Consider the following 27767-nt stretch of genomic DNA (forward strand, 5'->3'; position numbering starts at 1 on the left):
TGTACATTATTTCAGAAAAAGGCCTATAGGTCAAATCTAATAATTCTCTGCTGCTTGAGAGTAACATCTGACCAGTGCTTATTGTTATCAATGTATGTAAATTGTGAATGCTAAAAGATAAACTAATGTAACTGTCTGTCTGACATGTGATGATGGGAATAATATTGTGCTTAGTGCTCTAAGAACCTACTGTACAGTACTACCGCATTTAAAAAAAAAAAAAGTCTAGCAGTTTGCAATATAAGTAAAATAAACAATTTAACTCAAAGTGACCATCAGCTGCACAGAGCAACATGCTTATGTTCCAAAATAAAACACAACGTATAATAATTCAAACAAATTCCACTTGCACGAGACTTGCAAAGATGGAGGTTGCAGAGAGGCAGGTTTTCTTCACAAGGCATATAGGGTTGTGGTTAAGTTGGTAAAGGTTGGGCATCTGTCATTTCTTGGTACTAGCATAGATGATCAGCAGCCTACTCTGTGACCGCATCCTCTCATCTCGTGCCGTCCTCTACACCAATGCACGCATAGGGCCAGTTTCCCATCTACCAACAACTTGCGCAACCCTCACCTCAAGTTACAAGAGATTGGTAGCTGTGTGAAACTCCATATTTGGGATGGTTGACCCCTTCGGAGACATAATCAATCTCCATATTTGAGCATAATGTGGGTGCACACAGACAGACAGAGAAGGCGGACAGATGGATGTCTTAAGCTATACGTCTGATGTGAACAGTGTCTACACAATTGCTGTGCGTCAGAAAAACAAACAGCAAATGTGAAGGCGATTGATTGAGCAGTTCTCGAGAGGAAGGACAGACATGTGCATCTCCACTCACATACATGCAGAAATGTGTGGAATTTGTAGATACTCGCACACAGTGTCTATTTAGTGCCTCATTTAATTTCAACGACCATTTCATTTTGGTAGTTTTGTTGTTAGCTTTTCTGATTCATGTGTTGAGTGGCTAGCTATAAAACAACAATAAATCAGTGGTTCCCATAACTTCCTTAACTGTTTTTCATACCCAAATGAATATGTATTTGGCTGTGGACCCCCATCTGAACATATTTTGTGCCAGGGAACCCCATACAAAAAAATCCAAGATTTTGGGAAAATAGCTGATTTACAAGCTCACAATGCATTGTGATCTTGTAGATCAGCTATTTTCACATATCCGATGTACAGTATAGGGTTAAAGTGGTTAAACTGATTTTAGATGATATATTATTAACCCATTTAGCTGGGGACCCCTGGAACACCCTCAAGGACCCCTGCGGGTCCCCAGAACCCAATATGAGAACCACTGACTTAAATAACGAAATCTCCTGCAACATGCATAAGCCATAGCCGGGGGCCTCATACAGTACTACGGTTCGGCTAGGGCCTCCAAATCACTAAGACCACCACTGCATGCCACATGGTGCCCTAAGAACAGGCACCCTGGGCAACAAGTCTGCTGGCACTGTACACCTCGCATGAATGGCAGTCACCACACCAGAATACTCAAAAACCTCTGATGAACACTAAATCAGTTTAATATTTTTCATAGAATATACCCCCCCCCCACACCTAACTAAGAGCCAACTAATTTGACACACACACACACACACACACACACACACACACACACACACACACACACACACACACACACACACACACACACACACACACACACACACACACACACACACACACACACACACACACACACACACACACACACACACACACACACACACACACACGTTTTGGAAATGCCACATGTTGAATAATTACTGTAAATTTGTATTTATTTTGAACGTCTATCTATCATTTTTGAAAAACACATGGGTATCTGTACTCTTACTCAAGTACTGCAGGGTTGAGTACTTTGTCCACCTCTGACGAATAATAATTCAGACAAATTCAAATTGCACAAGACTTGCAGAGATGGAGGTTGCAGAGAGGCAGGTTTTCTTCACAAGGCATATAGGGTTGTGGTTAAGTTGAACGTTGGACATCTGTCATTTCTTGGTACTATAGAAGATCTGTGCCCTACTCTGTCACCGCATCCTGTCATCTCGTGCCACGTCCTCTACACCCCCGCATAGGACCAGTTTCCCACAGTGGTGCAAAGTAACTAAGTGCATTTTAAGCCAAAGAGCAGTAACTACGTTTTTGGACACACCGACTTATTTGGGTATCCCAAAGGTCAAATTAGCCTTTGTGATGTTGGGGGATAAACAATTACCTCAAGAACAGATGTACAATTAGTGTAATATCACTTATATGCCGATATCTCATTTGGCTGACCAGTTGAATCACTTTTAAACCCATTTTTCAGTGATTTTTGTTTTCGTAGTTACTGCACTCTGCCTTGGCAGGGCTACTTAAGTACAATTTTGAGGTATTTTTACTTTACTGGAGTATTTCCAATGTTCAGTACTTTTACTTCTACTCCACTACTCATCTCAGAGGAAAATATTGTACTTTTACTCCACTACAATTATTTGAAAACTTTAGTTATTATATCGTAAGTTCCAGGATGGTACTTACTATGGGATATCATCGCCCTCTAGCGATGCCACAGAGCAAACACACCGATGTCCCGAGCAACAATCCTCACAGATGATTGGAAAAGGGTCAGTGTGACGTAAAAAAACGGCGACCGGTTGGAGTATAAATACTCTTACGTCATACGAGCTCGCCCTCTTCTTCTACTCTGCAGTGGCTGCATGCACTCGGAGCTGAACGAAACATCGGAGAAACTTAGCGAATTCCAACACAACCCAAAGCGAGGGCATTGTTGTTCCTTCACGGGTGCTTCGTGAAAAATACGTTTCGGTTTTATAACTCTCCCGAGTTCTCAACTTTATTCAACTTTCCTATCCTCTCAGTTTTCGAACCACGAGCGGCTAAGCTAGTGCTAGGCTAGGCTAACTTAGCCCTTTGTTTGACCACCTCGTGTCGAAAACAACAACAACAAGATGGAGTCTCCTCGTCCCTGCGGTAAGAGGGAATGTCGATTCCTCATCGCAGCAGAGGACGAGCACACTCTGTGTTTGTCCTGCCTGGGGCTGACACACGCCTGGTTCTCGCGCCACAAAGAGGAGGCGGAGCACGGCTGTGGCCCCTGTGGCGCTTTGTCTCCGACCCAGCTGGAGAGACGTCTCGCCAGGGCCGGGGACTTAGCTGTGGCAGCTAACGGCAGTGCTAGTCCCGAAGCGCCGCCCGCCAAAGCACCAAGAGCGCAGGCGGCTAGCACTAGCAAGGGGGCTATGGGCCCTCCGCTCCACTCGGCTCCACGTGCCAGTGGAGCAATCTCCAAACGGACTGGGGAGGCCAGACTGGCTCCCCAGTCCCCCGGGAGCGTCGTCGAAGAAGCCATCGGACCTTCCCAGGGTAGCGATGACTTCCTCCACACCCCCACCTCGTCCGTAACCAACTGGGGAGACACGGAGCTCCCAGGATGCTACGACGACGACAGCGAGAAGGACGAACCTCTCGCGCCGGAGGCGGAGGAGGACGATGACGCCATGACCTCCTACCAGGAGCAGGAGGTAACGATGGTCAGCCCAGACCCTCCTGTCCCGGAGCCAGAGGAGGTGACGACCTCCCCGGAGCCTAGCCAGGAGGCCAAGGTATCCGGGGAGCCCGTCATCACCGTGCTCCGTCGTGCTATGGCTGTAGGTGCGGCCTTGCCCAGTCGACGGAGCCTGCGAGGTCGTCAGTCGGGATCCCCATTCCAGGTTTCCAGGGACTGGCGCCCCTCCCCCATCGTGTGGTCGACTCCAAGTTGCTCCCAGAGGCCTGCGGCGTCAGGGACGCGGTGCAGTTCACCTGGGCGGTTCGACGGGAGCCAGTGCCGCTCGGCTTCAACGCCGACATCGCCACGGGGGTGGACCTGGGGGTGGCAGGTCTCCCACCCATGGACCGGGACCTAGCCACCGCCATCGAGAAAGCCGAACCGGGTCGAGTAGGCAAGGACCGCAGAAGCGGACACCCCGCCTTTACCAACCCGAAGATGAAGGCCCTCTCCAACGCACATGCCGTGCTCTACAAGGCCTCCGCGTCTGCTGTGAAGGCGTTGAACGTGGGGTCGATGCTCCAGGGGTCGGCCGCGGAGAAGCTCAAGGAGCTGGTAGCCCGGCCTCTACTGGAGTCGGACACGGCAGTGGACCTGCACACCACCTTTATCGACGACGCCACGGCGCTCGCCAAGCTGGTACAGTTGGCCATCCTGTGTAGCTGTAATGCGATAATGTGGTCGGGTCGGGCCATGGCCCTCACGGCGGACCTGGAGAGGGTCCAGTAGCTCGACCTGGCGTCGGAGTCCAAGGCCATCGTGACGACGGGTCTCAAGAGCCTTCCTCTGACGCCCAGGAACCTGTTTCACACCGCGGCGGACCTCATTGCCAAGGCCTAAGCCGCGGAGAAGCAGCTGGAGGAGACAGCCGCAGGACTCCTCTCCACCCCCGCAGCCTCCTCCTCTTTGGCGAGGCCTCAGCAGCAGGGGGCAGCGGGTGGTAAACGCCAGTGTGGACGCAAACGTGGAGCGTCCAGGGCATCCAGCACCAGAGCCAGCTCCTTGGAGCGTCCACAGGGCTCCTTCGGTGCTACAGATGTCAGGCTAAAGGACAAGGAGCGCGCTCCTCCTCCCCTTCCTTCGCCCAGGGCCCAGCGGAAGGACAGCGGCCCTGGTCGCAAAGGTAGGCAGCAGAAGTGACACTTACTGCCCGTTTTGGTCGGGCGCTCAGCCCCCCTCGGCTCCACCGAAATCATGGGGGGGCGGCCCCCCCTCAAAAGGGGTCAAACTGGCGCTTTCCTTGCCCAACTGGACAGAGTCGAGGACGAGTCCACCGGTGCAAAGAGACTAAGAAAGACGCTTTCGGCAATGGATACGGTTCAGAGCCATGTGTGTCCTCTAAAAAGTATGTCACAACTGCCTGTAAAAAAAAAATGTGTGTGCCTGTGTGTGGAATAAATCCATTGCTGAAAATACAAATGCTCATTTTTTCCCATGCCATGAAATGCCAAGGAGACAGATTTCCCGGTGAGAACCCTTGTCCTCCGATACAATTCATGAGTCCTCAGTGTCCGCCATGTACCCCAAAGAGACGGGGAAACATTCCAGACACTGCAGGAACGAACACTGTGCATGCTGTACATATTCTGACTCAATCGCAGGTAAAGAGACCCTTGCTAATTAATCAAATGTGTCAAATGTCTTGTGTAGAAAAAGGGGTTCAATGTAGTCAAAACATTAATTCCATCTGCGACTTCGCAGTTCCCTCTTCCGTCCGGCAGAGGGCGTCCAAACGCCTCTGCAGTTCGGAATAGGCACAAAATGGTCGCCTCTCTCTCCCCTCTCAAAATGGCGGAGGAGAGGCGGATGTTGTCGATTCTGAAAACCCCGGTGTTACACCGGCGAAACTCCCCAGGGGGAACGAAAGTTTCGCTCAAGGTAAACACGTCTCACAAAATGGCGGTTCCTCTCGACCTTCCCAAGATGGCGAACGGGGCGAGACGGAACTTACAGCAATGAACCCCGGTGCAACCCTATCAACGCTCCCCGAGGGGTGTAGCGATCCGAGTAGGTACAACACCGCAGAAAGGTTCCAGTGTCTCGTCACTCAGAGCGGCGAGGCCTCGCGTTCCCATGGGAACAGGCGCTCGCTCAGTGACGAAAGCGACATTAGCCCAGCTAACGCTAGCATGCGATGCTACAGGGCGGATGTCGACGGTGAGTGGGAATCCCCGTCTACGTCACGGACGCCACGGGCTTCCCTCGCCAGCGTACGATCAGAACCCGATAGGGCAGATGACGTCAGCAGCCCCCACCTCCCCTGCGAATCCTCTCGCTCGCTGTCTTTCCAAATGGAAAGTTTGCAATCCACATCCTTGGGTGTTACGCACCGTGCGGAAAGGATACAGATTACAATTCTCGAGCACACCTCCACTAACCACTACGGTGGTGTTCTCCCGAGCGTCAGGCCAGGCGGCCATCACGCTGCGGGACGAGGGGTCGGCTCTTTTGAGCAAGGGTGCTATCAGAGAACTATTACCGGATCAGAACCGTCTGGGTTTCTACTCGGAATATTTCCTGGTGAAAAAGAAGGGGGGGGCGTAAGACCTATTCTGAACCTCAAAGGCCTGAACAGGTTCCTGATGGTTTTCAAATTTCGTATGCTCACGACGAAAACGCTGCTGGAGCAGGTTCGTCAGGGAGATTGGTGGACGAGTATAGATCTCAAGGATGCTTACTTCCACGTCCCAATCTATCCACCGCACCGCAAATTTCTGCGCTTCGGCTTCGAAGGCAGAGTGTACGAATACACGGTGCTACCGTTTGGCATGTCACTGAGCCCCAGGGTGTTCGTGAAATGCACGGAGGCGGCTATAGCCCCACTGCGGCAGCAGGGTCTGCGTCTGGCGACGTATATAGACGACTGGCTGCTGTCAGCGGATCCGAGGGAAGAGGTGGCACGCCACACCAGAGTGGCCATTGCACACCTACAGTCCCTGGGCTTCACAGTCAAGGTTCAGAAGAGCGTTCTGGTTCCGTCCCAACAAACCACCTTCCTGGGGATATCATTGGATTCCACCAGGATGGTCGCGCGTCTGTCTCAGGACAGGATAGCGAGTTTCCTGGCTTGCGTGAGATCCATGCGCCTAGGGCGCAAGATCACGTAGAGAACTTGCATGCAGGCTGCCGGACTCATGGCCTCAGCCGTGAGCCTGATTCAGCTTGGCAGGATGAACATGAGACCTTTTCAGAGGTGGATGCGGTCTCTCAGGATACCGCACTCCATGGGCTCTCAAAAGGTGGTAGTGTCAGCACAGTGTGTGTCGTCACTCCGACCGTGGACGCAGGCGACCTTCTTGGCCGAGGGTGTCAAGATAGGCGCCGTAGCGTCTTGGAAAGTGATTACCACGGACGCCAGCCTCTCAGGTTGGGGGGCTGTTCACGAAGGCTACTCAGCCCGGGGTGTGTGGGACTCTTCCCAGAGGAGAGCACACATCAACTACCTGGAGCTGCTGGGGGTCTTCCTGGCTCTCAAACACTTCGAGAGCCGCATCGGAGGGTGTCATGTTCTGGTCAGAACGGACAACACCACAACGATGTGCTATGTCAACAAACAAGGAGGATTGGGTTCCCTTGTATTGGACAGACTAGCCAGCGAAATGACGCTCTGGAGCGTACAACGCTTGGCGCAATTGCGCGCCATTCACGTACCGGGCCACCTGAACAGCGGTGCGGACCTGCTGTCCAGGGGAGGGCCACGGCGCGGGGAATGGTCGCTCTGCCGGGAGGCAGTGGATCTGATCTGGGCCCAGTTCGGCCGGGCGCAGATCGATCTGTTCGCGTCCAGAGAGAACACGAAGTGCCAGCGCTTCTTTTCACTCAGGATGCAGAGCCAGTCCCTGGGAATAGACGCTCTAGCTCACGCTTGGCCAAGCGCGCTGCTTTACGCGTTTCCACCCCTGGAGCTGATCCGCCCGACTCTGGAACGGATCAGGACTCAGGGGGGGAGGGTTCTGCTGGTGGCACCAGCATGGGGCGCGTGGAGGTCGGAGATAGATCCCCTGCTCTACGACGCGCCATGGCGAATCTCCCCGCTCAGGAACCTCCTGACGCAAGGAGGGAACGAGGTGTTCCACGAGAACCCCAAGGACCTCGACCTGTGGGTTTACCCCGTGAAAGGTTGAGTCTAGTCTCACAAGGCCTTCCCCCTGTAGTGGTGGCCACTATACAGGGGGCTAGGGCAATGTCCACCAGGAGTCAGTATGACATTAGGTGGGCTATGTTCGAGACTTGGTGCCTGGAGCAGTCTCCTCAGGTGGAGGCTTCCCAGGCTTCGGTGGTGGCCGTTCTGACTTATCTGCAAGACAGACTAGATCAGGGTTTGGCTTTCTCCACTATAAAGGTGTACTTGGCTGCCATCTCCGCGTGCCATGACGGTTACCATGGCGACTCGGTGGGCAAGCACCAGCTGGTGCGCCGTTTTATGAACGGTGCCAAGCGGGCTAGGCCAGTAAACAGACCTTTGTTTCCTAAATGGGACCTGGCCTTAGTGGTGACGGCACTGTTTAGGCCTCCATTTGAGCCTCTTGAAACTGCGTGCTTGCGCATTGTTAGTTTCAAGACGACGCTCCTTTTGGCCCTTTGCACGGCAAAACGTGTAGGCGACATGCAAGCACTCTCTGTGAGTGAGGATTGCATGCGGTTCTCGGACGATGGCCAGAGGGTTTTATTGAAACCCAATTTGGCATATGTGTCCAAAACCGGTGTGGTCGCCAGAGCTCCTGTGGAGCTGGGGGCTTTTCACCCTCCACCGTTTGCCTCGGAAGAGGATAAACGGTTGCATTGCCTCTGTCCGGTGAGAGCCTTGAGGCTCTACTGTCAGATGACGGCAGCTGGTCGTGTGTCGCCTCAGCTTTTCGTCTCCTACGGCCGAGGCCGTAGGGCGGCGGTGGCTAAACCGACTCTGTCCAGATGGATTGTGGAGGCGATTCGGTTGGCATATGGGAGTAGTGGCACTGCGGTCCCAGTGGGACTGAGAGCGCATTCTACTCGGAGTGTGTCTGCATCATGGGCCCTTTACAAAAGGGTGTCGCTGCAGGACATATAATCGGCTGCCAACTGGTCGTCACCGTTGACATTCGTGTCTTTCTACAGCTTGGACGTGGCGGCATCTGAAATGGCACACACAGTCCTGGGTGTAGTGGCTGCGCCAAGGTAGGTTGGAAATGCAGGGCCTCAGGGCGTGCGTTTTTCAACACCTTTTACGCAGTGGCTGGTTCCAGACATACAGGTGACGAGACAGGCCTAGGGGCTTGGTCTCTCTGTATGGCTCTGACTAGCCTTCCTTGCCCTCTCGGGACCTGATAGACGAGGTCCTGGGAGGAGGAGGCCTTGGTTTCCCTGCCACATTTAGTCAGACTGGAGTTGTCTGGACTGGTGGCTAGGGACAGGACTTAAAGTCTGTCAAGGTCTTGCCTTTAAATCCTCCTGGTCCATGATCCTGTGGGGTCATGGGCTGCCTGTAAGGCCATGGTCAAATCGAGAATTTGACTTATGGTCTTGGGGCATGGGCCATCCTGGAACTTACAATATAATAACCCTAGGTAACAACTGTAACCCAGGTTTTATTAGTAATGTAAGGATGGTACTTACGTTAAACCCCCTCTGAGTGCAAGCTAGCATGCAGCGTAAAAGGTTTCGAGGGCGAGCTCGTATGACGTAAGAGTATTTATACTCCAACCGGTCGCCGTTTTTTTACGTCACACTGACCCTTTTCCAATCATCTGTGAGGATTGTTGCTCGGGAGATCGGTGTGTTTGCTCTGTGGCATCGCTAGAGGGCGATGATATCCCATAGTAAGTACCATCCTTACATTACTAATAAAACCTGGGTTACAGTTGTAACCTAGGGTTACTAGTTACTTTGTAGATTTGGATTATTATTACAAAACATACAGTAACCACTTCAGCCCTATATATATATTTCGGCCATTGTGAGCTCTACAAGCTCACAATGCGTCGCATCGTGACGCATTGTGAGCTTGTATTTCGGCTATTTTCAAAAGATGTTTTTGCTTTTTTACTTATGAAATGGGACATTCTGTCCGACTTTTACTTTTGGTATTTTGAATTCCGGACTTTTACTTGTAACAGAGTATTTCTACATTGCAGTATTGATACTTTTAATTAAGTAAACAATTTGAGTACTTTTTCCACCACCACACATGAAGCAAAGTGTCCATGAGAGTGCGAGGGTTTTGCATGAAAGATGTTAAACTGGCAGTATGCGGGGGGTGTAGAGTGTGCAGCGCGAGAGGAGAGGATGTGGTGACAGAGTAGGCAACTGATCATCTATTGTTTCAAGAAATGACAGATGGCCAACGTTCAACTTAACCACAGCCCTATATGCCTTGTGAAGAAAACCTACCTCTCTGCAACTTCCATCTCTGCAAGTCTTGTGCAAGTTGAATTTGTTTGATTTGTTGTTGCACAACATTGAGAGGGGGGGCATTTCCTGCAGCACACGAGTGGCAGTTATTGTGGGCCTTGCATTTCCTTTGTATTGTCTATGTGTAGCTGTGTGTTTGTGAGTTTTCATTCTTTTTCATGTTATGTTGGCCGAGGTGCCTGCGAAATGGCAAGCATTCTTTTTGAATGAATCCTCACCTAGCAAATCAACGTGTCTGCTGAGTCTATCTACCTATAACGCCTGCTTAAATGTCTGTTGTCTGTTTAAATACACGTATGTACACGCACGCACGCACGCACGCGCGCGCGCGCGTGCGTGCGTGCGTCCTGACACAGTTTATTGCAAGACTGAGAATCCAGAATGTCCTGCCATTATGTATAACGTTTCTCCATAATATGTTTTCACTCTGTGTTCCTTTTTTCATTTTTAGACAAATGCATCCAATTGGATATAAATCAGTGTAAAATGCTATTCTGATCTTTTTTAGTCCGGAACACGCTGACGTCACCAAATTTAGAGTGACGTCCCTCTGCACTCTGATTGGTTAGGAGAACAAGGTTCACTCCCACCCCGAAACCACCGTTCATGCTAGGTTCTCCCAGGCTTTTTTTCTTTTGAAACAAAAAAAAAGGCATTGGTTTCCGAGGCTAGGCTGTCATTGGTGTAAACAAGTTGTTATGGTATGTGTGAATGAGTTGAGAGAAGTGAGTGAGAAAAGTTCTTTGTTTAGATTTTCTCGTAGAATGTCATAGTGAACTTGCAGTTTTGTGTTTATCCCATGTTCTGAATGCAGCCATTTATTTGTTAATTTACAAGTTCATTTCTCCATGGAGGCTTTCGTTTAGAAGCCTATTTAAATTTGGCAGGCACAATAATCAACCTTAACTCATTAAAATCAGTTGCCAATTCAGCAACAGATGAGGGTCAGGTGGGGATGGACATGTTATTTATGCACTCTTTATTTATGCACATAAAGTGCTTTATAGCAATGTGTTCAGTATTGCAGAGGCATTGGTTTACGTACAGTAAACTCACTGCAATAATGGTCAGACAGTGCAACAACATCCTTAATGGAGAGAATATTTACAATAAGCACCAGTGTAATTAAATACAAAACAAATCACACTTAAAAAAAAACATAAATGTGTTTTTTTTAAGTGCACAGTCCTATTTATAGGACTGCACATGTGTCATGTGTTTCACTAGCCAATCACGGTCCTGAATAGAGTCAACCAGTGTACAATAGTGGCCAATCACGGTGCAGGGTTAGGGGGGTACAATTGTGGCCAATCACAGCGCAGGGTTGGGGGGGTGCAATGGGTGGGGGTCCAAACCTCACATATAGGGGGGGTTGCACCGCCCAAAAATACTCAGCTACTGTTAAGACATTTTGTCTGTCCCTCCACACCTCTTTCCATGACTAATAGAATAAAACATTTCAATAAGAGCAGCCGGTGCCTTAGTATTGAGCCAAGTTTCAAAGTCCAGTTTACGTGTACATGTAGTACATGTAGTACATGTAGTCCACAGGGCAACACAAATACGATTATCATACTGTGGCCAGTTTTCAAAAATGTGTGTTTTCAGGGGACAAGAATACGTTTATGTGTGGAGCAACCCCCCCAAATTAATATAAAAAGCTATGTTTTTGAGTGGTGCCAACCACTCCTATATCTGGCTTTGTCCGTGTGTCCGTATGTATGTATGTATGTCTGTCTGTCCACAAACATTGATGACAACATCAATACAGGGGTCAATACGGGGCTCATCAAAGGCACCACTCACTTCACACAGGGTGTGATTTTTAGTGGCGCTAGCCGCTCTATACCGGATCCTGCTCTATACCTGACTTTGTCCGTGTTCACCGTCAACGTTCTGATTGGTCAGACCCGTCAACGTTCTGATTGGTCAGACCCGTCAACGTTCTGATTGGTTAGACCCGTCAACGTTCTGATTGGTCAGACCTGTCAACAAAGTGATTGGTCAAGCTTCACGTGACACATGGCTATAAACACATTATAAACACATATCGATGACAAAATGTATCAAAGGCGCCGCTACCTTCACACAGGGTGTGATTTTTTTAAATACTCGCGCACGTGTGGGCCAGGGGTCGCGCTAGGATTTTAATCTGCCGGTCCCAATGTCCGGAAGGATTCAAATTTATCGGACATCTGACAAAAATAACGGTCGTAATTATTTTTATGCATGAATGACAAGCAGGTGTGTAAATACAGCCTAACACTTAGGCCTAAAGCATTATATTTTGGATTGAGCTATTTGAACATGAACCATCATAATATACACATTTTATATAGCAGGGTCATCTTACACAAATACATTAATTACCTACATTACCATTTGCGCATGCTGCGTGCGTAATGGTTTCTCAATAATCAATTGCATTTGAATGCATTTTCTAATCAAAGGGCACTGCACAAAATTGGGCATTTCAGATGAATCCTTCATAACGTGGCTCACCTGTTAGAGCAATAAATTATAGACCACTACTCACTCACAGGAGGTTATAGTTAGACAGTGGATGCCGTCCGTGCGTCTAGTTGGGACAGCTGTGGGAAAGTTGATGAGTTGTGAGAATCTTGTCATCTCCTCATAGAACTATTCAGTTCAAAGTGGTAACGTTTTAACGTGTCCACCTCATAGAGTTAAAAATAGGTCCACGATTATGACTGCATAGTTGCAGTAGCCTAAGCTGTGGAGTGTATTTGCGCATCTGTGTTGGATGTTTCATTTTCAACCTGCACTGTTATTAAACTGTAGGGGCAACTTGCCAACTTTACTCACAAGTGCCCTTGTAGTAACCAAGTATCTGTGACATATTCTAACTCGTAATGATACAACTTGTGTGTGACTGACTGTTAAATACACAACTTTATATAATGTAACTTGTAACCGGACCGCGGTCTGACTGCCGAGACCGCTGGCTACGCAGCAGCAGAAGCAACAACTACGCAGCAGCAATAACAACTCTCTTCTTCCTGTTGTACCTTCACAATAAAGTGTCTCCCATTTAGCGGCCAATGCAGCACATTTTACACTGGTTATTATTAACAGGGAATAGGTGTATTTTAACAGCGTGCGACAGACTCTTTTTTTCTACCTCTCTATCTCTCTCCCAGAAACACACGCACACTGTTAAGAGAGAGAGAGAGAAAGAAAGAGCGAGCGAGCGAGCGAGAGAGAGAGAGAGCTTGCAAAGCAGAGGATTTGAAATGTGCCTAATTTGCGGTGATAATTAATGAACTGCCGACCCGTGTCAGTATCAACCGGTCAGGATGTCCGGAGAGATTTTTTTTTTCCGGTCTTTGTCATAAAAAAACGGTCAAAACCGGCAATTATCGGACTAACGCGACCTCTGGTGTGGGCATGGTCTGAGTCTTATAGAGCAGTGGTTCTCAACCTGTGGGTCGGGACTTCAAAGGGGGTCCTTACATGATTTTTTGAGGGGGTCCCCAGATGACAGTGAAGTGACAATTTAAGGACTTTTAAAGACCTTTTTAATACCTAAAGAAAAAAATATATAGAAAGAAAAGAAAAAGACCATTACTGCATCAAAAGTAATCAACAAATTATACTATACAAACTGGTCAAACATTGGCCAAATTGTCAGATAATATTAGATAGAGGCAACAATTGTGAAAATAGCAGATCTTACAAGCTCCACCCTCTTATTAAGCTTGTAGATCTGCTCTCTAGTAGATCTCTACCAAACTTGGTCTTGCTTGTCAGGGTTGGGGGTCCCCAGTTCAAATAATATCATTATTTTGGGGGGGTCGCGGCCTGAAAAGGTTGAGAACCACTGTTATAGAGGAGTGCAAAGGACCACGGCCAATCAGCGGCCGGAGTACCAGCACAGCCAACCAATCAAAGCCGGGGATCAATTTCACAACACACTGACCTAGCCGGTTGAGAGTCTAAACGGAAGTACCGGAATTTGCCGCAAGTACTGCCTAAGGAAATGACGTTAACGCTTTACAAATCGGTTTACATTTTTTCCGGGGAAAATACGCCCCATATACACTCTCTGAATTAGGTCGGGACCAGGCTTTTCTCTTCGCATGTGATCAATACATTGTGTACAGCTGTATGTATGGTTTACCTTTTCAAGTCGACACTCATAATCTCATGTTTTTTTTCTCCATTTAGCTCAACCATGTCTACCATGAGTATCTTAAAGCACCTTCTGAACACCCTGCAAAACATGGAATGTGAAGAATTTACACAGTTCCAGAGGCGACTCTGTATTGAGCGTCGGTCAGCTTTGGAAGGTTTTGAAGTCATTCCTAAGGGCGAACTTGAGAAAAAAACTAAGGAGCAAATAGTGGATCTGATGGTGAAGCGTTACACTCCCGACGGGGCTGTGACTGTTACTCTGGAGATCCTGGAGCTGTTGAAGGACAGGCAAGCAGTAGAGAAGTTGAAAGCTGCCATAGATCATGGTAATGTCAAAGACATATAGCTGTAACTAAATAAAGTAGCCATAAAGAAAAAAAAACATGAAGGTAAACCAATGCTTACTACTGTATATATCTGTCTTTCAAGAGAAAGAAAAAGAAGAAGCTCTGAGGAAAGAAGAAGCTCTGAGGAAAGAAGAAGCTCTGAGGAAAGAAAAAGAAGCAGCTCTAAGGAAAGAAAAAGAGAGAAGCTCATCTGCTCCTCCTCATCGTCAAACATCAAACAGTGCTCGGGATGTAAGCATTTTGCTCCTGTAATCAGTGGCAATGTTGGCTCAGTTAACATTCATATTAACACACCTTAATTACCTGTTTCAAATTTCAAACTGATGAGATATATTAAGATATTTTTAGATTTTCTCTTTGTTTTGTTAACCACTTATATGGGGACTGAGCAGAACTCTCTCTCTCTCTCCACAGGATCCTGGGTCTGGGGAGGAGCTGCAGCCCTTTCGTCAAGGTAGGGCCACACAGAATGAGCATATTCATTCATAATTGTAACTCTTTCACTCTTTCACGGTTTCTTATTTGGAATATTATATTCTTCAAAAAGCGGGTTATCATTCATTCATGCATCATTAGGTCAATATGGTTATTATGGCTTTCTCTTGCAGTTTACTAAGCAAAATGCTGTATTCAGCTAAGGGGGTACTTGGATTCAGGAACCAGTGAAAGCGGGTACTGAAGACAAAAAAAGTTTGAGAAACACTGTTCGATAACTGTTAGCAACATTAGCCTGTCAGCTAGCTTAGCTGGAGAAATGAAGAAAAGCACCGTCAAGTTTAGAGGAGGGAGGTCAGTTCAGTCCCTCTTTCTCTTCATGAGCTATTGTTCTCCTCCGATTTCATTCCTTGCCTGCTGATGCATTAGAACTATCAAATAGCAACCAATCACAACAGGGGGTGGGGCTAATTTATACCAATTAATTAAGTTCAAGAGTTACAGGCCAAAACGTGAAGTGGCCTGTTATTGTACCACAATGAGTCTGATTGGGGCTGAGGTTCGTCCTTGGCCTACAGGAAGTGTTCATGCAAAGTTTCATGCCGATCGCTCCAGCGGTGCCGGAGATTAGCTGCTCATAGACACACGGACATACGAATGAATGTTAGCTTGTCTACAAATGTAAAGCATGTCATTTAGATAGCATCTTGCTTAGTAGTACTGTAGGTTTGATGTTTACCTGCTATCAGTGCTTTTGTTCAATTTAGCAGCCATCTAGTCTAGCTGACTGGCTGACCTCGCTATTAAGCAAACTGAGGTGATCAAAATGATCAAACATGCTAAAAACACTATACAAACATGATCAATAAAAACTAACATCATACACAAACACAACTTTGAAAAAGTACTTTCAAATGAATACGCCATTTCACACTCGCCACACGGCCCATACGGGTCAAAGCCAAAATGCTTTCAGTGCTGCACTCTATTCTCCTCCTGAACATTTTAGTGTGACATATTCTCTTTGGGAACAGCACATCCGTTTACTTCCTGTGAATTCTAGTACAGTTACAGTAGCGTTAACTTCACCAGGAAAAAAACAAAACATGTCTCTGTCTTTCATCCCCAAAAGGAAAAGCAGCCAAAGAAAAAGAAGCCGCCAGCTCACCTGCTCCTCCTCATCTTCAAACATCAAACAGTGCTCAGGATGTAATCAGTGGCAATGTTGGCTCAGTTAACATTCATATTAACACACCTTAAAAACCCATGTGTTAGCCTGTTTCAAATGGGATAACTGCTCAGATATATTCAGATATATTTGAATTTCTCTTTGTTTTGTTATTAACCACTTTTATGGGGACTCAGTAGAACTCTCTCTCTCTCCACAGGGTCCCGGGTCTGAGGAGGAGCTGCAGCCCCTTGATAAAGGTAGGACCACACAGAATGAGCAGTATTCAAATTGTAACTCTTTCACTCTGTTTCTTATTTGGAGTATTATTGGGCGGTGTAACCGCCCCTATATGTGAGGTTTGGACATCGACATTCGCTGCACTGTGATTGGCCACCATTGTACCTCCCTAACCCTGCACCGTGATTGGCAACCATTTTACACCCCTAACCCCTACACATTCAATGCAAATCTATACTTTTCTTTAAGTGAGCTTCCATCACTGTGATGACCACTAGCTGCAATGTGATTGGCTGACTCTATTGGCTGACTCTATTCAGGACTGTGATTGGCTAGCGAAACACATAACACATGTGAATAGCCCTATAAATAGGACTATGCACTTAAAAAAACACATTTAAGCACCGTCAAGTTTAGAGTTCAGTCCCTTTTTGATCTTCATCAGCTACGCTTTCCTCTGATTTCATTCCTTGCCAGCTGATGCATTAGAACTATCAAATAGCAACCAAACACAACAGGGGGTGGGGCTAATTTATACCAATTAATTGAGTCCAATGATATGACTCAAAAGTCTGTATGACAAGGAGGTCAAAAGTCATGTTCAAAGATTTGAACACGTATCCATCACTACATCTAAGAACCAGGAGATGAAGTTAAAGGTGCTGACCTGCCACGTCCAGGGCCGGGTTAAATCACCACGGGGCCCTGGGCTTATCATTTCAGGAGCTTTAATTTTATGACCTACATAAATCAAGGGTAGCTGACTGGCTGACCTCACTATTAAACAAACTGAGGTGATCAAAATGATAAAAAAAATGCTTAAAAAATACTATACAAAAACGATCAATAAATAACATCATTAACACAACTTTGAGAAAGCACTTTCAGTCGAGGCAAAGGCAACACCGCTGTACCAGAGTTGACATGAAGTAAACAGATTTGCAGTCCATAAAATGGAATACATCACACTACATTGTGTAAGAGGAGTCCCCTCAATAATACATAAATACTTGTTGGGGTCAATCTGACCATGCATTCAGTAAAATAGGCATATTTTGGCCAAATTGCATGGAATATCACAAAACAGTATGACACATAATTTCCCAATCCACAGGATGTGCTGTATCCACACGAGACAAAGACATAGAATCTAACATACAATCAGGGTCCCAGGTCCCAGACCACAAGGCACCAGGAGAAACAAGGTAAGGCCCAGAATCCTGTGTTGGAACAGTACAGTACAGTTGAAACTAGAAAAAGTGCTGCTCGGAGCACAGTTCTCCGCCAGGTTAGGTAGGTTATTATGGGCCAGCAATGTTCTGAATTCCGTTATTATAGAGGTGAGTGGAATCTGTAGAAGTTGAGGGATTAATGTTGATGAGGTTATTGCACAGACACATGTGTTGATTTGTGGGAGTGTAGAATATAGTTTTGTGTTTGAGTTACTCTTACTGGTATTGTTATTAATGTGAAGTGGCTTGTTATAGTGTTATAGAACAGGGGTCATCACCATGCTGTCTTGTGGTGGACATTTTGGTCAAAATGTAATTTTTGCCATGGACATACAAAATGAGTGGACAATAATATTACTAGAAACACATAAAGAGCCAGCCCTGAATGACCATATAACAGGTCTTTAACTCTGAGCGTATACAAATGGAACCAAATGGACCCTTACGGGTCCATTTGGTTCCATTTGTATACTCTCAGAGTTATGGTGGTCCTTGCAAATAAAACATTTGAGAACCACTAGTACTAGTAGGACTCCTAATGTGCCATGCAGTCTCATAGTAAATCAGAGTCATACATATTCTGAAGAAAACCTGGAGACTTGACATTCAGTAATTGGGTCTTGTGATCAAAATAAGAACATTATAATGGTGTGTAAATCAAAAATTTGCCACGGACAAGACCAAGTCTTTGCCACGGACACATTTGTCCGTGTACGGACATATTGATGACCTCTGTTATAGAAAAATGTTATGGCGTAGTTGGGGTGTTTAGTTAGTACGTTTCGTGATGATGAGTTTAGTTGCGATGGACATTAGGTGGAGATTGATATGTAGGCCTATATAGTTCATCATTGATATGGATGTTTTTGTGCAAATTTATTGTATGTTAATTTTTATGGCAATCGGACACTTTCATGATTTGATGCATTTTGTTCAAAACGAGCCACGCCTGAAAAAATGTAGATGCAAATCTTAGCCAATCAGGTTGGAATATGAAAAATCGGACAGATCCGTGTTGATCACATGACCATAGAGATTACGGGTGCGTTCGGATATGCGCACCGGGAGCGCACTGACGTATTGGTTTGTATTGGCCAGTGCGCTCAGTGCTATATATCCAAACGCACCCAATGTGTACCGATTTCCGTGATGTTTGGACAAAATGTAAGAGTAATATAATATCGAAACATTTGTTGAGCTTTGCCTCCTGGTGGCGCTATAAAAGGCAGATGTGAAAAATTGGTAACACTTTACTTAAAGGTCACATCTATAACGCATTATAATGCACTTATAAGGCATTATAACACTCATTATAAATGTTTATAATTATGTATGACAACTTATAAAAAAAAAATAATAATGTATTATAGTGCTGGTAGACATGATCTCTATAGTCATGTGATCAAGACGGATCTGTTTGATTTATCATATTCTATCCTGATTGGCTAAGATTGACATCTAAAGTTTGCAGGTGTGGCCCATTTGAAAAAAATGCCGCAAATCATGAACACAGCTTCCGATTGCGATGAAACTTTGCATGCACATTTGCACTATGTTGAGGAACAAATGCCACCCTTTTGACATTGCCCTATTATAGCGCCACCAAGGGGCACATTTTTGCAAAACAAAATATTCATATTACTCTCACGAATTTTGTCCAAACATCATGCATATCGTACCCATTATCTCTAAAGTCAAGTGATCAAGTCGGATCCGTCCTTTCATATTCCATCCTGATTGGCGAATTCCAACATTGCTGGTGGTCCACAATAAGGCCTAACAAAAAAAAACTTTGGTTTCCGGTTGGCTGTCATTTTAGGGCTGAGTAGGTAGGGAATTTATTTTATTTTATTTTTTATTTTATTTTTTTGTGGGAATGATGGGTAGCAAGGAATTTTATTTTATTTCCTCATGGGAAGGATGGGTAGGTCGTTTTTTTTTTCCCCCTATGGCAATGATCGATAATGCTTCTTTTTTAATATATTCTATGTTTTCCTGAGTTACCAATTTCTAAATCATTAAATGGTTCATGTACACTGCACTTACAAAATAGTGTCTGAAAACAACAAACAATAAACAATTGAAAACTTTCAATAGAATGTCCACACACTGGTTGAATACTTTTGAGTTTTAATTCAACTCTAAGTAAAGTAGCAAAGTAAAGTGCTGTATCACTCACATACCAAAAATATTAATACAAAACAAACATCTTCAAGTAATAAAGTGTTTTGAAGCAGATATCTTAGCTACTGGCTATCCCTGGATCAAACTGGCTAACCAATGGCCTGAGGAGCTGGAAAACCAAGAATACTGACTGGTGAATGAATTAAACCAGGATTTGAAAACAAAACATTTTACCCCAGGGTATGAGATGAGCTCAATTCAGAACTAAGAGCTTTAACATTGAAGCCCATTCTATTACTGATATACAGTATACAGCTTTACTGCTTAAAACGCTATCATTGCACATCCATTGCATTTATGCATGCAGTATATTCGGCTTCAGGGAGGTTCAAAACCATCTTGCCAGAAACACTGCCAAAGCATCCCTGCATTCTGACTCAGACAACTGAAACAAACAGCTGAGTAAAAGATACAAAATAAAGTGCCACATATCACATTTAGAGGTAGAGTAGCTGGCTCAACTGCATCAGAAACTTAAGGATGATTTAATTTTAATATAGTACAAGAATAGTGTAACTATCTGTAAAATATAACCCCCCATTTATTTAATAAAATTATGTATTGGGTTATAGCCTATTTGTCTCAATATTTGTCACATTCAGCCCTGGACTTCACTGACTGCAGGGGTCACATTAAAATCACATATTAGAGATTTTATGTATTTTCCCCTATTTTCTGTATTTTTCACTATTTAAAATATAGTATTTCTTAATTTTTAATAATTATAGCTTGTAGATTGGCTTTTTTCACCATTTGAAATTGTTTTAAAATAAAATGAACAGTTTTCCCAACCGACAGAGAGTCAGAGACAATATTTAGCCTATATATGGTTTTGTATTAGTGTATGAGTCAGTTTTAGCAGCTTTAATTCTAATTGGCTACTGTAGACTGCCTATCAATTTCATGAGCCTGGGTAGGCCTGGCCTGGCAGAGATCTGCCCAGTTGCGCAGCAGCACAGCAAGTGAAGGCAATTGACTTAAACAGGAGCTGCGCTGCAGAGCCCTGCTTCTAAAATTTCGCAGTTTTTCGTGCTTCAGCACCTCAAGCCCGTTGGATAAGCCACCACTGAGTGAACATTACATGAGCATAGTGTTTACCGTGGTAAAGTGTTGAATATTCAACCAGCTGGGTTTAACGAGACAGCGGCGCAAAATGAAAATCCGATGTTTCCCAAACGTGCTGTCACAGATGATCCAACCATCTTATAACAAATGTAAGCATATGCCAAGATAACCGAGTTTATATAGCTGATTCTGAGCTAAACATATTTGTTTAATTTCGAAGTTTTTATATTTAAACTTTATGATGAAAGGCCGCGGCGGCCACACACATAGCAGCTGTTGTTAATGAGTAGCACGAAGCAGCTTGACTTAAGCCGGTTGAAAGCCAGCTCCGCGCAGCGCGCACTGTAGCGGAGGTTTCTTTGCGGGAGGGGACAGGGGAGTGGAAGTTTTTTGGGCATTTCATTCATGTATTTGTCAAAAAAAAAAAAACATAAAATAAAGATTGTCCACGAGTCTTTGAGTTCGAGTCAAGTCTCAAGTCTCAGGCCTGGCGGGGCGCCGGGCCTGAAATGGACTGCCGGAAACCCTGACAGGTGGTTTGCACGGGCAGACGACAGACATTGTACACAGGTCCATGGCTGGAGGAGGACATGCATGTGCTGCTGCTGTTGTTGGGCGCCGCCGTCTCCTCACGATGACGCAATGACGCATGAAGAGTAAAACAAAACATTTGCGCACATGATATTTTAGACGAAAGAAAACTTTGATTAAACTTCGCGAATGTGGTCGCACCAAAAATATTTTTTATAAGACGTTTTTGATCGACTCGGTTGGATTTTGACTTAATTTTATTTATTTTTTTATTTTCACTCCAAATGCCAATAAAATCATCTGGGTCGCACGTATTTAATAGGGTCGGTCGCCAACCGGAAACCAACATATTTTTTTGTTAGGCCTAACCTACCTGACCTGGCGTAGACCTATACTCTGAGGATCACTTTTTCTATTTTTTTTTTTTTTTTTTTGTCTGTAAGTTGATAATACAAACGATATCATGGTGTTTAGTTCCATTTTGGGGTATTATGGTTAACTTTGTATTATGTCATACATGTCAGGGTGAGAGCAGTATGCAAGTTCCAAGTATTACATACTATACAAGTATACTTGTGGTAGTTTTGTATTTACTAGTTTATGACATTAATTGCATAATTACAGTAGTCATGCAGAATAACTTTGAGCTATTTATAGAGCATGTATCTCTTCCTGTCGGCTTGCAGTGACATTGCAATGTACAGCTTCATGGGTATGGGTCTATTCTGTGCCATCGTGGGGAACATCCTGCTGGTGGTCGCCACAGCGACTAACTACTGGGCGGAGACACGGGACACCCACCAGGGCTTGTTCTCGTTCTGCCATTTCACATGCAAAATGCATGAGGGTAATGTAGGTAAGATCTTCCATCCATCCATACATCTATACATCTATTGATACATCCATACATCTACACAGTATACATCTATATCACAATGGAAACAAGCCTCTGGCTTTTTGTGTCATCCATTTAGTGTGTTTTTAACTCATACTGCGTGTATCTTTAAACATGGTCAATATAGTATTCAATCAATCAATAAAAATGAAATATGTTTCATGCAGTTTGTAATGCTATTATAAACAATTATAAGATCATTACAAGCCTTTTTTGGTGTTCAGTGTCTGCATGCTCATAATAAACATTTTAATGATTGATTGATTGATTGATTGATTGATTGAATACTTTATTAGTCAGAAATGTCAACAGCACGAGGTACAGTCAGACATTAAGGCTAAAAGGATTACCCTTGTGGTCTCCTGATAGATGTTTTTTCCTGATAGATGCTATTATTAACACACATAAACTCGTATTAACACATAATGATGCTAATAAGCATCTTGTAAGGAATTATAACAGACTTGTAAGTTATTACTTATTGCTTATTTCGAGGACCTCAATATAAAGAGTTACCTGATCCAGTTACTAAAATCTTAAGCATTAATTTATACATCTGTAACTCAGAAAGTGTACAATGTGATTAAATGGACCGGCCCATTTAATTAAATGTGTACAAACCAAGCATTATAACTGTATCAATATCTATATCGTTCACCACTGTTGTTATAGTTGTGTTGTCCCTGACATCCAGGTTAGTTTGAAATTATATTTACTAGACCATAACCGGTGAAGGGCGCAGGCGAAAGTAGTTGCAAACTTGGGGTTATTGCACGTCCTGTTGCGCGGCCCGCCCCCCCCCCCCCCCCCCCCCCGCTCAGCTCAGCTCAGCTCAGCTCAGTGTGATGTCATTCCACATGATCACTGATGATTTGTTACATGTTCCCCCTGTCTGTGTCCACCACCAGAACCAGGACTCAAGGCAGCCAGAGCCTTCATTATCCTGTCGTGCATGCTATGCATCTCTGGCATCATCGTTGGCATTGTGTCCTTTGCTCAGAGGATGAAGCGTTGCAGGTTGGCTGCAGGGATTGTGTTCCTTATTTCCAGTGAGTATTCATAAACACGCTCACATGCACGCATGTGTGCGCGCACACACACACAGGTAGAGAGTGTAAACCACACACATAGTGGAGGTAGAGCATCCGTCTAGTAGTCCGAAGGTCATTCGCACGCACGCACGCACGCACACACACACACACACACACACACACACACACACACACACACACACACACACACACACACACACACACACACACACACACACACACACACACACACACACACACACACACACACACACACACACACACACACACACGAACTAAGTTCAGTTCAGTTCACATATTTTAAAATGAACTAGTTCAGTTCATAATTCCAAATTTTGAACTAAAGTTCATGGTTCCAAAAATGAACTATTATACTTTTTTTCAATACATTTCTGCGAGCTATTATTTGTCAAAATGATTGCCACAGGCCATATAGAACCAAAGACAGCAATTATTGTATCCGTTTAACACTGAAACTCAGATTATTACTAATAGTAATACTATTAGTATTACTAATATTATTTATATATATATAGTTAGACCTACACCCTCACAATGTGTCACATCCACGACGCGTTGTGAGCTTGTATGTCTGCTGTTTTAGGCATGGGACTACTCGTACAGGGATTTTATAAAGCTAAGTGGTGCTTCTCTTGCATTTTTATCCTGATGGCTATCTGTAATCACTGGTGCTGCGTAGCTAGTCTGTAGTCTGCACATAGATTGGGTTTACTCCGCGCTGCGCAAATGAATGTCAAAGACCGGCCTGCTTTTTTTTTTTGGCTGATAGTGCTTTCAATTCGCCTCGGAAATACAGGATTGGATGAAATACAACATGACAGACCGATGTAACCATGGAAATTTGGCACACTCTTGAACCATGTTTACTGTGAGAGAGCGCCGTTCACAAAAGCCAGAATGAACGCGTTCACAATAACGTTCATCTAGCGGAAATACAGTACGTTCAGTTCACGTTCGCCCAAAATATGAACGAGTTCATAAACGATCGTTCATTGAACGTGTGCAGGCACAACACTGCACACACGCACACGCGCACACACACACACACACACACACACACACACACACACACACACACACACACACACACACACACACACACACACACACACACACACACACATGCATGAACGTATGCACAACGCACAGATGTCCAGGTGTGTACAGATCAGTTAATCAGAAATGTTACTGTATCTGCCAAGAGGATCTAGCTTCTCATAAACAATATCACGTATAGCCTATACACACACTATGGTTAATAATCTTGTTATTCTCGATCTACCTCCTTTCCCAGCGTTCATTGGTGTGGTGGTCATAGGCATGTATACTGCTGTGGCGATCAACAACCTTCAATCATTGCCCGATTTCCACTTCTCCTGGTCTTACACACTAGGCTGGGTGGCTATGCTCATGATCTGCTTTGCAGGTAAGGACAGAGAAAACACACAGACATGCTGCTCTTCAAAGATGAAACACATTGTTGGTCTTGGTCCAATACCCAAATCCAGTGGTTCTCAAACTTTTTTATACCAGGACCCCATTTTAGGAGAGAAATCTTTTGGCAACCCCACACTTGATTTGGCAATGTCAAAGTTGACATCAAGCATATTTTAAAAAGTAAGCATACATTGGTAGCCTTAACAGGAATATTTATTAGAACACGCATTTACGACCAATCTGGGAACCCATTCGGTAAAAAAAACAAGGAACCAGAACCACCTCCTTTTTTGTGTAGAAGCAGTTACTTGGTTTAGCTCGCTGCTGGGGTTCAAATGGTTAATTAAAAACAAAAAAAATAAAGAAAATGCATTCACAGGCTATACTTTTCAAAAACTTAATGGGAGGGATACATTTTTATTTTTTCAGTTCACCGTCACCTTCCCACGACCCTACTTGGGGTCCCGACCCATCATTTGAGAACCTCTGTCCAATCTGAACCTGGATAGACAAAAAACTACGGACATAGTTGTTCTTAAAACATATCTACATTATGTTGCCGACTTAAAACATTTGTTAATAATGAAGTAAGGACCAAATGTATTATTATTCCATGTAAGTGTCTTTTTGTCCACTGTTTGTAACGGTGATTTCTGTTTACCATGCAGTAGAATTCTCTCTTCTGCTAGAATGTTTCTCAAAGCTAAATTGCAAAAGCTAAATGTTCTGTAATCGATACTGTTAGTATAAAAGGCTATCCCTTGTTGGGCCCATGTTTGCATTCATGACTGAATAACAGCGCCCTCTGTCTGTTGCAGGTGTCCTCTACATTTGTGCCTACAGAAGGAGAGGGACTGGCCCACGCTAGAGGGACACAGCCACCACTTTCTTCATTTAGAAAAAAAAAAGATGACAGGGATTCATTGAATTGGAAGCCTAGGGACTGATCCAGAAAGACACCTTGGGCTTTTAGAAGTCTTCTAACTATATTAAAGGTGCTGCAAGTGATATATTTTGGTTAAGACAAGTTTTTTTTCTTCTTCTTAAGGATAAAGCTCTAGGTATTCTGCAGTGGTGGGAAAAGTACTCAAATGTTTTAGTTAAATAAAAGTACTAATACTGCAATGTAGCTTGTAGATTTGCTATTTTCAAATAGCCTAGGTATAAAATAGGGCTAAAGTGGTTAATGTATGTTTTATAATGTAATAATTTATATCTGCAAAGTAACTAGTAACTTAAGTTTTCAAATAATTGTAGTGGAGTAAAAGTACAATATTTGCCTCTGAGATGTAGTGGAGTAGAAGTAAAAGTATAGACAATTGGAAATACTCCAGTAAAGTAAAAGTACCTCAAAAGTGTACTTAAGTACAGTACTTGAGTAAATGTTCTTAGTTCCTTTACACCACTGCTATTCTGATAGTAATCATTGCTATAGAGTGTTTGATTAGCAACAGGGGTCTCCCTGTCTCTCCAGCTCTTTAATAAACAGAAAATGTATTTTCAGGAGAGAGATTCCAGTTCCAATATTGTCTGCTAAAGTTTTTTCATCACTTCTAATTGCACTGGTTAGAATCAACGTTATTGTCACATCAATGCACAATAAATGGAGAAAATGTGAAAGATAAAAAACAAGATATCAATACAGTATATACATATAGCAAGACCAGCAGATACAGTATGTACATGAGTGAAAGTGGTAACATGGACATCGGGAGGTTAAAAAAACTACAACTATTGGATGAAAAATGTTATGAAAAAATATATATCTGTTCACTAAAGAACTAGAGAGACTCCTGTTACTGAACAAACTCTATAGCAGTGCTAATTATGGGAATATAGAGCTATTTAACAATTATTTTAACAAAGTCATATCACTTACACTCCATTTAAGTCTCAAGGATATTTCTAGGATGTATTTGTGTTAATACATTTTTAAAATATAGTAATATAGTACTTCACATCAATGCCTTCACTCAGTATCATTTCAAAATATGTGAAGGGGAAATACATCCCTAATCTGGAATATGTTAATATGATAGTTTTCAATAAAATCCCTATCTAGGTTCCATTTTAGAGGCAAATCTTTCCAGTGATAAAATGGCAACTAAAGTAATCAAAAAAGTCAACCAAAGAACAAGATCTTTGAACAGGATCTCCTCTCTGGTCAGTAAGAATACATTGAGGACTCTTAGCAGGAGCACTCATCCAAAGTCACTTCGACTATGCATGCATGATGCACCTCATGGTACCTACTGTACCATAACATCACAAAGGCCTTCAAAACAAGGCTCCAGACATCCCAAAACAAACTGATACGGCTACTCCTTGGCCTTACTTACAACTACAACTCATTTAACCCCTGCTCACTTTGCTAGGGTCGGATGGCTCAGGGTAGAGTACAGCAACTTGCAATGGGCCTGGTCTACAAGATACACCACAACGTTAAGATACCCATATACCTGTCAAAGTACTTCACAAACCAGGCGCGCTGGAAGTCATTTATTCCAAGGGGGGCTGGGGCTGGGCGGGGGACTTGCGCACGCGCGCTTTGATTTTTTTAAACATTTTTTCGCGTTTTTTCCACCTTTTCCACCTTTTTTTCACCTTTTTCAGCAAATATTTTATTCTCCAAAGTTAAACACATCATTGTTTTAATATATATGTGTGTGTATAGACTTTAAAAATGATATGTATTTTTTTTATTTACAAAAAGAAAAAAAAGCCCCCCCCCCCCCCCCCCCCCCCCCCCAACACCAGGGGGGGGCTGCAGCCCCCATAGCCCCTCCCTTCCCGCGCCACTGTCACAAACGTAATTGAAGTCCACAATCACAACACCAGAGGAAGCTCCACTAATCATGTCCAACCCAGATTTGGCTCTAACAAGGGGTTGAATTTGTTCTCCTGCTATGCCACAAAAATGTGGAATGCCCTACCAACAGTTGTGAAGGAGTGTAAAACCCTACTCTGCTTCAAAACCGCTCTAAAAGATCACTTACATGTGGCTACAATTCAAAACTGGCCCCTGTAAAAGTCAAAGCCTACC

The 27767-nt window shown here is 44.3% G+C and overlaps 1 protein-coding gene across 1 annotated transcript in view; it reads left to right on the forward strand.

Moving 5' to 3' along the window:
• Positions 1-27101, forward strand: part of LOC311061870 (uncharacterized protein) — a 32597-nt gene extending 5496 nt beyond the window's left edge. The window contains exons 2-11 of the mRNA XM_084080571.1: positions 14151-14443; positions 14547-14695; positions 14879-14918; positions 16032-16108; positions 16288-16327; positions 17422-17512; positions 22006-22175; positions 23123-23263; positions 24582-24713; positions 25543-27101. Of these exons, the coding sequence (XP_083936697.1) occupies positions 14158-14443; positions 14547-14695; positions 14879-14918; positions 16032-16108; positions 16288-16327; positions 17422-17512; positions 22006-22175; positions 23123-23263; positions 24582-24713; positions 25543-25592 (1176 nt within the window). The 5' untranslated portion in view covers positions 14151-14157 and the 3' untranslated portion in view covers positions 25593-27101. The remainder of the gene's footprint in view (positions 1-14150; positions 14444-14546; positions 14696-14878; positions 14919-16031; positions 16109-16287; positions 16328-17421; positions 17513-22005; positions 22176-23122; positions 23264-24581; positions 24714-25542) is intronic.
• The last annotated feature ends 666 nt before the right edge of the window (positions 27102-27767 follow it).

This window comes from Gymnoscopelus microlampas (assembly GCF_963454915.1).
Source record: "Gymnoscopelus microlampas genome assembly, chromosome: 15".
NCBI classification, from domain to species: Eukaryota; Metazoa; Chordata; class Actinopteri; order Myctophiformes; family Myctophidae; genus Gymnoscopelus; species Gymnoscopelus microlampas.